The sequence below is a fragment of the Procambarus clarkii genome, chromosome 40 (genome assembly GCF_040958095.1).
Source record: "Procambarus clarkii isolate CNS0578487 chromosome 40, FALCON_Pclarkii_2.0, whole genome shotgun sequence".
NCBI lineage: Eukaryota > Metazoa > Arthropoda > Malacostraca > Decapoda > Cambaridae > Procambarus > Procambarus clarkii.
This window is the reverse complement of record NC_091189.1, coordinates 4,151,881-4,167,392: the sequence shown is the minus strand read 5'-3', so window position 1 is coordinate 4,167,392 and position 15,512 is coordinate 4,151,881. Positions and strand designations below refer to the sequence as shown.

The following is a 15,512-nucleotide window of genomic DNA, read 5'->3' as shown; positions in this document are numbered from 1 at the left end:
TGATTCGACTGAGAGGTACCTGAATCTGCAAAGAATCCGGATTCGATTGATAGGTACCTGACCTTAACCTGTCAGTTACATCTGCTGGTAAGCAATCAGAGGTTCCTGTTGACTAGGAGGCCTGGTCGGTCACCGGGCCCGCGGGGATGGTGATCCTCGGAGCCATCACAGGGTGACCACAAGGTAGGACATGGCGGCTTGCTATATATAAGCTACCTGTTGATACGACAGCTGACCCCAAGCATCCATCAACGGTACCTGTTGACACGACAGCTGACCCCAAGCATCCATCAACGGTACCTGTTGACACGACAGCTGACCCCAAGCATCCATCAACGGTACCTGTTGACACGACAGCTGACCCCAAGCATCCATCAACGGTACCTGTTGACACGACAGCTGACCCCAAGCATCCATCAACGGTACCTGTTGACACGACAGCTGACCCCAAGCATCCATCAACGGTACCTGTTGACACGACAGCTGACCCCAAGCACCCATCAACGGTACCTGTTGACATGACAGCTGACCACAAGCATCCACCAACGGTACCTGTTGACACGACAGCTGACCCCAAGCACCCATCAACGGTACCTGTTGACATGACATCTGACCCCAAGCATCCATCAACGGTACCTGTTGACACGACAGCTGACCCCAAGCATCCCACGCCTCACCAGCCAATGAGAAATCCAATGTGCCAACAGTGGAGGATTAAACAATCTGTAGCTCCAGTATCTCACGTCTGTTCAGGATTAAGTTAATCCTCCTCACCAAACACGGCTTTCTTTACCATACCTTCGTGTCAATGACGCACCGACTTTACAATACGCTTGAAGAACAGATTTATCTCAAGTTTCCGATCTGTAAAACTCCATTAGATCCATTCGTGAACACCACTGTATTAATTTGATCATCATCAATACAGGTCCCAACTTACCTGTAGATGAATGGGAATTTTCTTGACATGATTTCCGTTCATGATGCTTGATCAGGTACAGCGGTGCGCTCGAGACAAAGTTTGGTCGGGGGGCACTGTACCGCCTGTTCTCGCGAGCAAGTTGAAAGTTCTCGTCTGTAAGCTGCAAGCTGAACTACGCTTGTGGTCAAAGCTCGCCTATACCGCCCACCCAGCTCCCAGGGTGGCGGTGTACACTAGACTGCGACGAACGAACACACTCCCACTTCGGGCTCTCGTGTTTTGGTGGAGCCCCTTACCGAGCGTTGCTTCCTCCTGAGCTCCGCCCCTTTTCTTGTGACGTCACGTGGCTCCGCCCCCTACTACATTAAGTGACGTCATCAATTCTGGCACAACGATGCTGTGATGATATAATATCCGCATAGAACTTCAAGGGTAACTTCACCCACTGTAGAAAACGATTCTTCACAAACTAAAAAAAAATACTGATTACGGGCCAGGAAAAATGTATTAAATTACAAATATTAATTATATATATACACGAACAAATTAGTGACTACATAAACTTTGTTTATTTGCTTTTAATTAAGGACATTATTAATTTGGCCTTTAATCTCTGAATTTTTCCAATTACGATAAAAAGGGAAACATTTCAAAACCATGATTGTCGTTCCAAACAAAAAGGTACGACAAGAATATATATATATTTTTAAAATTAAGTTTGTATCCAATCATTTACTCGCTACCATTCACTCACACTAATTACTATCCTTCCATCTTCTAGTTTTATCACACTGCTTTTAATAAATCTTATATATGTTCTTTCAACTATTAGTACCCGTCCGCCACAACCCCGCCGTCTTGAGTACAACCACACACACACAACAACCTTCAGAACATATCTATACAAACTTATTCTCTGTTATTTTCCAGTTTCTTTGGAAAATAACTTGGGAAAATAGCCTCTGTCCATCACCTTTCCTATCTTGGTGGTTCTGGGGATGAGTGCCTGTGCTGCTCGGGTCTGAACCTGTGGCACAGGCCGCACAGGCATTCATCAGCCATTTACGTAACAACTCGTGAAATCTGTTCATCTTTCTTTAATCATGGCAGCTTTGTTTATTAAACAATTTACTACTTTCAAAGCTTCACAACCCAAGGTTATATCCCTATGAGATAGGGATATAACCAGCGATCGTTTACGATAGATTGCTGGTGCAGTGGTCAGTACCAGCGCTGTTGATGGGGCCTTGGCGGCCTGGGTTCGAATCCTGAGTGGGCATAGAGATTAAGTGATTATATAATGTATATCATGAATGAAATGACCGGAAAACTAGATTTAAGGATAATCAAGCTCTTTAACCAAGCCCAAACGGACGTACACTATCCCAGTATGGTCTTATTTGTTGAAGGCTTTATAGCGAGGTCTGACTATTACGTCGGTATGTTGCTTGTCCTCTAGAGCGGCCATGACCGTACTAGAGTAGTCCAGTACCTGCGGGAGTCGGGAACGTCTTCCTCTAAACCCTCTTCTCTATATTTACCAGTTTCCAGCATTACTATTTTCAGATTCTCTGACTTTTTTCCCATATCCAGTTTCCCCTTTCTTTGTGTAACTTTCCAGTTACCGGCACTGTAATTTTCCTGTCCCACGGATAATTTTCCAGTTTCCAGAGTCCACCAATTTTCGTGACTTCTTTTACTGGGTTCCTTCCTGGCCCCAGCACCAGGCGTTATCCTCATACTCAAGGAGTTTGTCTCACTCATCCGACATGTCCAGCTTCTTCCCTCCCGCAGACCTCACTCGTCTCTGTTTATGCCTGGCTTTACCCAACAGTGGCGCTCCCTCACCAGTGTGGTGCTCGCCTCTCCCCTGAACCCGTGTAACCTGCCCGGCACCCAGCCCCCTGCGTCAGGCAGGTCACACCCGCCGCCACACTCCCGCCCACACTTGCAGTACTACACTTCGCCGACCAACGCCCTCTGCCTCTCACACTTCACTTCGATACTGTGATCTACAACTGTTGAGCGTGACACTTCTTCCTTACCTACAGCCATAACTGGCACTCATCAGTAGCCTTGTTGTGCGCGCATGCGTGCTATCATTCTGCGTTATTCATTACAAGTACTATCGTACTCTGTTGTAATTCTTGCACCTGGCCCCTGGCCCGGTGCTGGCCTGGCCTGCACCTCGCCCCTGGCTGCGTCTCCTCCTCCTCCATGTATGCCAGTCACGTGCTACTCCCTTAAAGGGGAGGGATCACTATTGGCTTATCTTTCCGCTTCCTCACACTCACCAACGCACACGACCTCTACCACTCATCCTCCAGCACCAGCCTCTTCCTCCAAGCACACGAGGGAGCCTTCCACCTCTATATTGCCTTCTACCACTCAAATTGCTTTTCTTTAGCTTCATGATACAAAATTAATTAGTTAGAAGAAGGAACACACATTTCAGAGCCAGTTGCTCGCCTTGTACCCATCATCAGACTTGGCTACGGTATTTAAGACTGTGTGTTTAACTCTACGGGTACGAGTTCCCCAGTTTCAACTATGTCCTTCATGAATGGTATGGAAGAGAAAAACTGAACATTTACAAGAATATAAAATTGAAAAATGTATGTTTGTAAATGTCAACATTTACATAATGAACAAAAATATTTTGCATATGCATTAGCCATCGCTTAAGGTAAAGTCTTATATATATATATATGCAATTGACGATCACAAAACACTGATCATTTTATGCGGAAAATCCACAGAGAAATATGAAAGGAGGTGAACGTTTCGGCTTTGTTAAAGCCTAACAAAGGCTTTAACAAAGCCGAAACGTTCACCTCCTTTCATATTTCTCTGTGGATTTTCCGCATATATATATATATATATATATATATATATATATATATATATATATATATATATATATATATATATATATATATATATATATATATATATATATATATACACTAGCAAACCCAGTGAAAATGGTTTATATATTTTTTATTTATTTCAGGGGTTGTGTTTCTGGGAGCGTGCATGTGCGGACCCTTGGTCCAGAGAAGAGAGTATATACCACTGGACCATCCTCTACTGTGTATGTCACAGCACTCATTACCAACACCACAGGTGCTCACAGGCACAGGCGCGCACCAGAACAGCTAACTCACAAGCACAGCAGCTCACAGGCACAGCAGCTCACAAGCACAGCAGCTCACAGGCACAGCAGCTCACAGGCACAGCAGCTCACAGGCACAGCAGCTCACTGGGAACAGAACAACTTCCCAATAGGTTCCTTAGGTTGAGCTGAGCTTGCACAGTCCTGGCCTCAGCAACAAGCTCCCTGGTAATTCAAGAACAGCAGCACGTGCACAGCTCCCATCTTGGTCCCCCCAAAATTAGTCCCATCTTAGTCCCATTAGTCCCATCTTAGTACCATTAGTCCCATCCCCCAAAATTAGTTTCCTACCGGGAAAAAAATTGAGCTGCAAGAGAAAAACAATGTTGGGAAAATTGCTTATTGGTATAATTCCGGAAGCTCTGTAATACTGAGATGCTGTACATTCCGTCAGGCCCTGAGGTGCCAAGACAACCCCACACACCAACACCTTGTCACATCTCTCTAGTTTACCAGGGCTCCACCACCCTGGCCACCGCCCCTACACGCCGGCCCGCACACACCAACACCTTGTCACATCTCTCTAGTTTACCAGGGCTCCACCACCCTGGCCACCGCCCCTACACGCCGGCCCCCACACACCAACACCTTGTCACATCTCTCTAGTTTACCAGGGCTCCACCACCCTGGCCACCGCCCCTACACGCCGGCCCGCACACACCAACACCTTGTCACATCTCTCTAGTTTACCAGGGCTCCACCACCCTGGCCACCGCCCCTACACGCCGGCCCGCACACACCAACACTTTGTCACATCTCTCTAGTTTACCAGGGCTCCACCACCCTGGCCACCGCCCCTACACGCCGGCCCGCACACACCAACACTTTGTCACATCTCTCTAGTTTACCAGGGCTCCACCACCCTGGCCACCGCCCCTACACGCCGGCCCGCACACACCAACACTTTGTCACATCTCTCTAGTTTACCAGGGCTCCACCACCCTGGCCACCGCCCCTACACGCCGGCCCGCACACACCAACACCTTGTCACATCTCTCTAGTTTACCAGGGCTCCACCACCCTGGCCACCGCCCCTACACGCCGGCCCGCACACACCAACACCTTGTCACATCTCTCTAGTTTACCAGGGCTCCACCACCCTGGCCACCGCCCCTACACGCCGGCCCGCACACACCAACACCTTGTCACATCTCTCTAGTTTACCAGGGCTCCACCACCCTGGCCACCGCCCCTACACGCCGGCCCGCACACACCAACACCTTGTCACATCTCTCTAGTTTACCAGGGCTCCACCACCCTGGCCACCGCCCCTACACGCCGGCCCGCACACACCAACACCTTGTCACATCTCTCTAGTTTACCAGGGCTCCACCACCCTGGCCACCGCCCCTACACGCCGGCCCGCACACACCAACACCTTGTCACATCTCTCTAGTTTACCAGGGCTCCACCACCCTGGCCACCGCCCCTACACGCCGGCCCGCACACACCAACACCTTGTCACATCTCTCTAGTTTACCAGGGCTCCACCACCCTGGCCACCGCCCCTACACGCCGGCCCGCACACACCAACACCTTGTCACATCTCTCTAGTTTACCAGGGCTCCACCACCCTGGCCACCGCCCCTACACGCCGGCCCGCACACACCAACACCTTGTCACATCTCTCTAGTTTACCAGGGCTCCACCACCCTGGCCACCGCCCCTACACGCCGGCCCGCACACACCAACACCTTGTCACATCTCTCTAGTTTACCAGGGCTCCACCACCCTGGCCACCGCCCCTACACGCCGGCCCGCACACACCAACACCTTGTCACATCTCTCTAGTTTACCAGGGCTCCACCACCCTGGCCACCGCCCCTACACGCCGGCCCGCACACACCAACACCTTGTCACATCTCTCTAGTTTACCAGGGCTCCACCACCCTGGCCACCGCCCCTACACGCCGGCCCGCACACACCAACACCTTGTCACATCTCTCTAGTTTACCAGGGCTCCACCACCCTGGCCACCGCCCCTACACGCCGGCCCGCACACACCAACACCTTGTCACATCTCTCTAGTTTACCAGGGCTCCACCACCCTGGCCACCGCCCCTACACGCCGGCCCGCACACACCAACACCTTGTCACATCTCTCTAGTTTACCAGGGCTCCACCACCCTGGCCACCGCCCCTACACGCCGGCCCGCACACACAAAGAAAGCTTCAACAGTAATCAACATCATAAATCTACCACAATACTTTTATAAGGCAAGTCAGCAAATACTTCTCATAGTTCTGCCCTCCAGTTCGATGCCCCTAAACCTCCCCTTCGTACACACACAGTGTATTAATGTCAACACGCCCTCAGTATACTCCATACAGTATATTAACGTTAACACGCTCTCAGTATACCCCATGCAGTATATTAACGTCAACACGCCCTTAGTATACCCCATACAGTATATTAACGGTAACCCACGAGCACGGGGAAATATTAAGTATACTAACCTCGCTTACATTCACAGGCGTTAATTATCATGTATAATACGCTTATGAATATGCGAATATTCACAACATGGACAAGATATGCTGATCTTGCCTAAATGGGGCTCGAGAGCTGGAGCTCGCCGCCTGCACACACAGGCAAGCACACGTTCTCGCGTGCACGTATAAGCGCGTACACGAGCACGTATAAGCGCACGCACGTGATACAATGCCAAGAGAGATGGGGGGTCAATTAATTCCCACCACAAATGGGTAGTTCAGGGTGTGACGCCAAGTGACGGCTTGCTAATTACAAGCGAGTAATTACCGGGTGTGGGGCAATTAGTGGCTGATGATGACTATTATGAGTGGCCGCCAAACAAACCATGGATCGTTGACTCAGGCTGTCACAGTACCAAGTGGCTGCCCTTAAGTGTAGGGTGTTGGCTGGGTGTTGGAGGGAGGGAGGGGGAGTGCGTGAGAATGAGAGAGCGGATGAGTGAGAGTGTGGATGAGTGCGTGAGTGCTTGCGTGCGTGCGTGTACATGCGTGAGTGCTTGCGTGCGTGCGTGTACGTGCGTGTGTGTGCGTGCGCGCTTACCAAACCTCGTTACTTGGCCTCGATCATGGCACCTTACTTTGCATTTATTAAGCGGTTTACGAGCCTCGTAACTCGTAAACTCTTAACTCGAACCTTCATAACTCTTCCATGGACCACGTATAGCAGCACTTTCGGAGCTCGCCGTTTAATAAACGTAAACAAAGCCGCCTTGAACGAGGAAAGATGCACAGGTTTCGTAAGTAGACACGTAAATGCTCGACGAATGCTGGACCCCCTGGGACCTTCAGTAGCCCTGTCACTCAAACGACCAGGTGTAGGACAAGGGCCATTTATCAATTTAAGCGACACATGACTTCCCACCTGTGTTTAACTGGCACAGAGTACAGCACTGTATTACCCCGGGGAGTGACACGACAACAAGGAGCCGAGCGGCCTGACAGTAATGATTAGAAAAGTTACAATTAACGACCGTAAGAAACTACCCAAACTAGTCGTTCAGGTCAAGTGTTGAACGACCGTGTCTCGCTGTGGGGGGTCACAAATTACAGGCTCGACAGCTGCACAAATATAATGTGTAAAACAAAAACACTATTAAAGCCATTACAAGCACAAGAGCGCGTGTCTAAATGTTAATGAGAAAGAGTCCAAATTTAATTAAATTTAACACAGAGGAAACTGTTCAGCATGATTATTTAGGCAGCCTCACAGTGTGTTGCGGAGTGGGCTGCGTGTAGCCTCCCCTCCACACCCCTACACCACCACCCTACACTGGCTACACCACCACCCTACACTGGCTACACCACCACCCTACACTAGCTACACCACCACCCTACACTGGCTACACCACCACCCTACACTGGCTACACCAGCACCCTACACTGGCTACACCAGCACCCTACACTGGCTACACCACCACCCTACACATCACCACCACTTGCACCACCACAGCGTACCCGCACGAGGCACCTGTGAGTCGGTATTATAGGGCAATAAACCTGTATACCGAGCAGCGAGGCCCACTATATACCCACACTGTCCTCGGCGTGACTGCACCCTTTATCACACTCAACCTGTCAATCCCGCCGTTTATGCCTGCCTCGCCTCACTGCCTTCAAGGTACAATGTTAAAAGCGATGTATTGGTTAAAAATTAAAGCACCGTGACATTGATGTTTTCTACGCACCGTCCTCTGAAGGCTAGGTGGGCTGTTTGGGTTCATACGTTACTGGCTCTGTAAAACAGTTGCCGTTTATTACGGAGTAGTAAATCTAGAGAATGAATACCACAATGATGCGCTCTGCCACTGATAAATGGACACGGTTTCTACTGCTATTATTATTACTGTTGTAATTAAGCAATATATATTGTCATTAGCATTGTTTTATTTTTTTCTAATGTGACTTATTGTGCAGAGGACGAGCTTGAATTCGACAAGTAATATTTTAATGTATAATTTATTATTTTTGTTTAATAACTACGTGTACTTTTTATGAATCGGTTGAGCTATAAAGTAGTCGGGGACGACGGGCTCACCATAGCCCGTGCTGCTTGGAACTTTTTGTTCCCAGTAGTTGAATCTTAAAGCAACAACATGCGGAGTAGCAACACTACTCGCACAACACCAGCCAGTGATCGTGAGGAAACACACGGGTGTTTCAGCGAGTCCACACGTGGCAATATGAACCGGATGAGAAGCATTACTAACAGCAACAGAGCATCAGCAGAAACAACACCACAAGCCGACACTACCAATGTTAGAGAGTACTGACGACGGGTAGGGAGTGACCGAAGCTGGCTCCTTGCCCCCCGTTGGCTCCCAGGGAGCTTCGTTGGCTCCCAGGGAGCTTCGTTGGCTCCCAGGGAGCTTCGTTGGCTCCCAGGGAGCTTCGTTGGCTCCCAGGGAGCTCCGTTGGCTCCCAGGGAGCTCCCAAACAAGGGGTCTACTCTTACACCCAGTGAGTGGTCCCTCACTCTGGCCACTGCTTCACGTGTTGAACTGGTAGAGCGCGACGACTTCCCGCTCTCAAGAACCATCATTCCACTGACAATCATAATTATCAAGCAAACATCCAGCATTGCAAAGCGACGCGCAAGAGACGACCCACAACAGGACGGTAATGTACCTCACGGCCCCGTCCCTACATGGTGACGGCCAGAGGTAGCCAAGCAGCAGGCCTCATGACACCACACCAATACAAAGCTAAACATGGAAAAATACCAAACACCCATTACGGTGTAGCGGTGTAGAGCTACGCCTCTCCCTGTATCCTGCCGGCACCAGGACGGTGTGAGGAAGACTCCCCCACACTGACCACAAGATGATGGCGGGCGTGACGAGGCTTCCCGCACCACAACACAATCCCCGCCCTGCTCGTCCAGCCTGCCGTCCAGCCTGCCGTCCAGCCTGCCGTCCAGCCTGCCGTCCAGCCTGCCGCCCAGCCTGCCGTCCAGCCTGCCGCCCAGCCTGCCGCCCAGCCTGCCGTCCAGCCTGCCGTCCAGCCTGCCGTCCAGCCTGCCCCACCGCACACCGCACCTCTTCAACCCGACGGCTTTAAGGTTAGTGTGAGCGTTACACATCGCAGTTAGTTATACCAACACGAATGATCTACGATTCGTGTATGCTGCATGTCCACGAAACTCATTTAATGTATTGTTATAATGTGCTGTGGCCCACTACTCACTGGCCTCAGATCCAGGCCCGCTACGATGACTCCTCGTCCATCAGCCCGTCCTCAAAGGCCATTCCATGTACCCGCCTAACTCCCTATTTATAAATGAAAACTGTTTACACAAAACCAAACGTCTCAACTGATGACGTGAATGTTGACTGAATGAACAGCATGTTAAAATTGAGGAATGTGTCTCTGGGGATCGACCGCTGGATGGAATGGACTTGGTCTGAGGGCGGGTTGGGTCCATGGAGGCGCGGGTTGGGTCCATGGAAGTGCGCACATAGGATAGGGAGCAACAACCCCCCCCCCCCACACACAGACACCACTAAACCAACACCCACCTCCCTTTGAGCCCACACTTGCCAACGAACACGATCCTGTGAGCACGGTTTCCTGTGCTCAATCGAGTAGGGTCTAAGAGAACCTTCATGCAAGCTGAACGTATCACGAAGAAAACGGATCCAAGACCTGAGAAAAGTATGCAGCCCTTCTACGTCACAGCCACTCTTATTTAATTAACTTAACCTGTCCTAACAGTGTGGAAGAGTTGTGACGTCATATGACGTTACAGTGTTCAGACAGGTGCCGGTTTTAGATGCTACTGACCGCTCAAGACCAGGCCGTCGCTGGCCTGGACAGCTGCGGCGGAAACAACGATAAAACATTACTAAGCCAGAGGCAGGGCGCCAGGCGACCAGAGGCAGGGCGCCGGGCGACCAGAGGCAGGGCGCCGGGCGACCAGAGGCAGGGCGCCGGGCGACCAGAGGCAGGGCGCCGGGCGACCAGAGGCAGGGCGCCGGGCGACCAGAGGCAGGGCGCCAGGCGACCAGAGGGAGGGCGTCAGGCGACCACCTATTATAACAATAGTAACCTCCTGTTTGAAGTTTCAGAGCTCATAAACTGTTAAATAAGTGTAAACGAAGCCGCCCTGATTAAGGCAAGGTTTACAGGGGGCGTAACTGGTTGATGAATCGTGGAGGCGGGCAGCCTCCGCTCCACACATCATCAACACAACGGCAGGCGCACGAAGTAACGAACAATAATAATTTTGGGAAGTATGACGAACAAGAAAATGTAAAATTACCAGAAGAGAAATTTGTATAAATTCTGTAATAATATAAATGTTAATATACAATGAGAAGCCTTAAGAACACCCCGGGAAGAATGATGCATGAGACGCAACACGTCGAGTCAGGACACTCGACGCGTCAAGACGTCCCCGAGAGCGAGAGGTGAACAGGAGAACGCGGACAATAACGGGTCGACACGAGAGCAGCAGTAAGGCAGATGGGGAATATAGTGGTGGAAGGCGCTTTAAGCGTGCCGGACTACAGAGTAAGTGTAGCAGGCGATAGAGGCGGCCAGCTAGGTAACGAAGAACAAGTCACACCTCGGAGAGTCCACATCAAACGATGGAAGACAATGCAGTACCAAGACCCCAGTGAAGCATAACAATCGACACCGTCAAGAACCACAAGAACAGAAGAACGAGTGGTACTGAAGAGAGGCGACACGAAACAAAGCAGCAGGCGCGTGAGGGAACAATAAAGACAAGAGCAGTAATGAGAATGCAGCAGCCACAGGGGCCCTGGATACTGCCAGAGTGTTTCCCTGGAGTAAGGTAGAGTGAGGGGGGGGGGGGGGCGTCCCTGATGGTGCACCACCCACGGCTCTTGGGAGGGGGGGGAGACCACAGCAGGGGAAGATACGCACCACTGGAATGGGGAAGTGAGTGCGGGAATTATCGCGAGAAAGCGCCAAGCCATTACGACTATATAGCATTTGGAAGGGGTCAGGATAAGGATTTGGTGCCCAACCACTGCCGGTCGAGGATTAAACTCAAACCTGCATGAAGCGTGATTCGTCGCTTTTCCGTCCAGCTCAAGTGGTTGGGCATGAAATGGGGGAGGGAATGAGAGAGAGAAAAAAAGAAAGAGAAATAGAGAAAGAGATGAGAGAGAGATCTGGTAGAAACGGTCTGAACATCAGAGTCTGCAACACAGTCGGGACGTTGGTGGTCTTACTGTTATGTACAAGGCCAACATCTTCAAAGTTCCGTACCTGGCCCAACTTCGTGGACTACCAGTTGGTTGCAGGCTCATCCTGTTCCTCATATGAGTGTTACCTAATGTTGTTAATAACAGATTCGTAAAATAAATGGGGCTCTAAAATAAGTAGGATTATAACTTAGCTGAGGCAGGATTACAGCTCCTGCTTGCAATTTCAGCAGGACCCGTATATGATAGTTCTCTAAATGATAGTTTCAAAGTACATTTTCATAAAATAATCGAGTTTCTAGGAGCAGGCTTCATGAGCTGAGGTAGGATAACAGCTCTTGCTTGCAGTTTCACTAAGCACGTCATATGACAGTCCTAAGACTAGGGTTCATAATAATAATAAGTGAGGGAGGTAGGTGTGTGTGTGTGTGAGAGAGAGTCTGGCGTGAGAGGGCGTGTGTGTGTGTGGGGGGGCGGGTAGGGTCTGGGTGGAGGAGGAGGAGGAGGAGGAGGTAAAGGCTTGTACTCACATAGAGTACTGTTAAAGGTGAGGTGCGCCACCTACCCGCCACCTGCCACGCCGGCACCAAGCCTCTGTACTCAAGGCAAGGTGAAAATAACCGGCATTAGTATGGCTGAGAAGTGTGGCAACACTGCACGTGTAAAGTTGCTATATTTCCGGATGAGACGCTATATCCTATAATGAAAATATCTGCTATAACAACTGAAGCAGCACCCTGTAAACACCAAGCTGTATATCACAATAATTTCCGTTATCGGAGACAGGAAGCTTTGCTTAAAAGGTTATCGCGTTCCTCCCTGCCTTGCCAGGGAGGAACTACTGACCTGCCCCAGGATACAACCCACCACAGTTCTCTAACTCCGGGATACCTATTTCACTGTTAGGCGAAAAAGACGCATCAAGTGAAAGGAAACGTGCCCAACTGTTTCTGTCCTTCCCGGAGATTGAAGCCGAGACGTAGACCCCCGTGCTACACAAACCTATCAACATCGTCTTGACAACAAACATCAGCATAAAAAGGTAAACATCAAATCTCGCCAAAGGCACTATATATACGTATACACCCGACACTATAGTGTGGACGTTTTGTTGTTTAAGATTCGCTACTTGGAACAAAAAGTTCCAAGTAGCACGGGCTATGGTGAGCCCGCAGTGTGGACGGTGTCAGGGGGGGGGGCCTCGGGGTCATCACTGGGCACTAAACCTTCCATCCCCCCCCCCCCCCCCCCCGGGCGAGTTCCACATCGACAAGGACAAGATAAAACAAAAAAAGTCGATTAAAAACGCGATTGTGAGCAGAAATATAGCATATAATAAAAGCGGGAATTATATCAATAATGCCAGTCACAAGTGATCCCAAGGTTCCTACACATCACCGCGCCAGCCACACGGGATCCCAGAGTCCCTAATATACCGCTCACGACACGGGAGCAGAACTAAAATCATTTATATTAAAGGAGTTGGATTCGCAGCGCATTCTGCAACATTTTGGTACAAAGAGCCACTTGGGAAGAACATCTTCCTGCCATCCTGACGTTCAGGATATTGGACTAGTGGCTGTAACACAATAAGCGGAACAATGTTATCTGGACAATATATAATTGGCAGTCTTCCCTTTCCGCGAGTGTTGGTTGAGCGCCGTGTGGTCGATACGCACCCAGGCACAGCAAGTCTTCCCATTTTATATATTTTAGGATATAAGAGGAAGGTCCCGGGGAGAGGTCGTTAATGACCCGCCATTTATCATTGGTACGTAGACGTAAGGACCGGACAGTACTGACGGGGAGCCTCGACGGACGACAAGGATAGCGACACACGTCGACCGACACGAAGGAACGTGATAGTTAATAATCAATGTAGCTGAAACACGACGACTTGGAACGACTTAATAAGAGGTGGTAGCTACACGCCACTACGACGAAGGGTGTTGGTGGGGCGGCGGAAGCTACTCCTAACTATACCCAGACACCTACACCCAGTCACTTGCCTCACTCGTCTTCCCCTCAGGGTCATCCTCCGTCTCCCCTCGGCCCACTTGGCCCTTCCTTTCTCCCTTCTCTTTACCCCTTCACCAATCTGCGAGTGGCCTTGCCCTCTCTTCATCCCCTCATCCCGCCGCGTCCTCCGCCGCCCCTACACCACTCTCTTCCACGTTCCACACCAATCAATAGCACAGTATAGGCGTGGTCTGTCTGGGTGGTGGGGGCGTGGCGTGTGTCTAGACCGAGGTGGGCGTGGCTAGCAAGCATGGGGGAGGGGTGGAGCATTGCGGGATAGTTTGGCATGGGGACAGAGATGGAGGAGAGGAGCCAAGATAAGGAGAGATGCGCGGGAGAGGAGAAGATAAAGGGTAGGAGAGAGGGAAGTATAGAGACAAGTTGGAGGGAAGAGAGAAGTAAAAGGCGAGATGGGGGAGGGAGGATATACCCGAGGGAGTCAACTAGTAGTATGGTTGTAAAACGATGGTCAACACAAGAATAGAGAATACTGCGGGTTGCCTATTGACCCATGGGGAGATAGTCCCTATTTATACCCAATCAAACCCAGTCATACATGTCTAACCTTCGCTTGAAACACTCCCGCTACCCAGCGTACGTTACCTGGCAATGTGTTCCATAGATTAACAACACAATTTTCAAACTCGTATTTACCTACATATTATCTAAACCTAACTTTACTTAACTTGCATCCATCGTTCCGTATTTTATTGGGTGTTGGGGCATATAGCAGCCTCTGTGGACATATAGCAGCCTCTGTGTATGCTCATTATACCCTTCTACTCATCATCATTAGCATACTTGAATGATGACATCATTACTGTTCATCCGTCTTGAGAATGTATATTAAACGTTTTAAATCTCTCCATATGGGACATCACAAATCCCCATTATGTCCGGGATTAGCCATCATCCTTCTCTCTACACTTTCCTAGAGAATGTATGTTCATTCTGCATTACGTTAGCGAAGGCTTGGTGGTCAAAATGACTTTGATTATAAAGTAACCAACATCCAATCAAATAGATTAATTGGTTAAAAATGACTGATATCATAACAACAAAATAATGATCGCCCCATTATCACACGATAACAAAATATAAATAATAAGAGATTAAAAATACAAAAGACAAATAAAAATCTACAAAAAAAACATGAATCTTTGTGTAAATTAAAAAAAAACCTCCCTTCTTCCCCAGAATTATAGACACCAGATTTTCTCTGATTTTTGCAAATTTGCAAGATTTTTGACCTGCAATTGCAGAACCTCTGCAATTGTCGAAATGCGCGTCTAAACACACTTGGTGTGGGGACAGACGGCTGGCGAGTGCCACAACTAAGGTGAACCACACAATACAAACAGTTAAACCTGAATCACAGGTCAACAGGCGTGACATCTGGGGGCGATGACCAGGGACAACTGTTCCTTGTGGTATTCCTTAGAACGCTACAACACGGCGACTCTCCAATGATGACCCAGAAGGCGGAGGACGTCATAACCGGACGAGAAATTGCCAAGTGGAAGCGAGTGTCTTGTGCGGACCAAGTTGGTCTGGGCATTGTTTGGGTCGCTCATTGCCAGACCCAATTGAACCGTCTTGGATATTACTGTGAATCTATTTGATAGCCACTTCTTTAAGACAAAATTACCACTATATAAGTTCCGAAACAAGATGATCCGTCGAGCTCCTATATGATCTGTAATAAACTCCTAAAGTGAAAGAAGGTTAATAT

The 15,512-nt window shown here is 49.5% G+C and overlaps 1 protein-coding gene across 10 annotated transcripts in view; it reads right to left on the bottom strand.

The window, feature by feature from the left end:
- CRMP (Collapsin Response Mediator Protein) overlaps nucleotides 1–15,512 on the bottom strand; it is a 155,552-nt gene that overhangs the window by 47,795 nt on the left and 92,245 nt on the right. For 2 of the 10 annotated variants that reach the window (XM_045741672.2, XM_069338623.1), the window contains exon 1: nucleotides 941–1,158. The exons of the other annotated variants lie outside the window; for them this stretch is intronic. In XM_045741672.2, coding sequence (XP_045597628.2) covers nucleotides 941–982 — 42 coding nt within the window. In that variant the 5' untranslated portion in view covers nucleotides 983–1,158. Of the gene's footprint in view, nucleotides 1–940; nucleotides 1,159–15,512 lie in introns of those variants that run through there. 10 annotated transcript variants of the gene reach the window in all.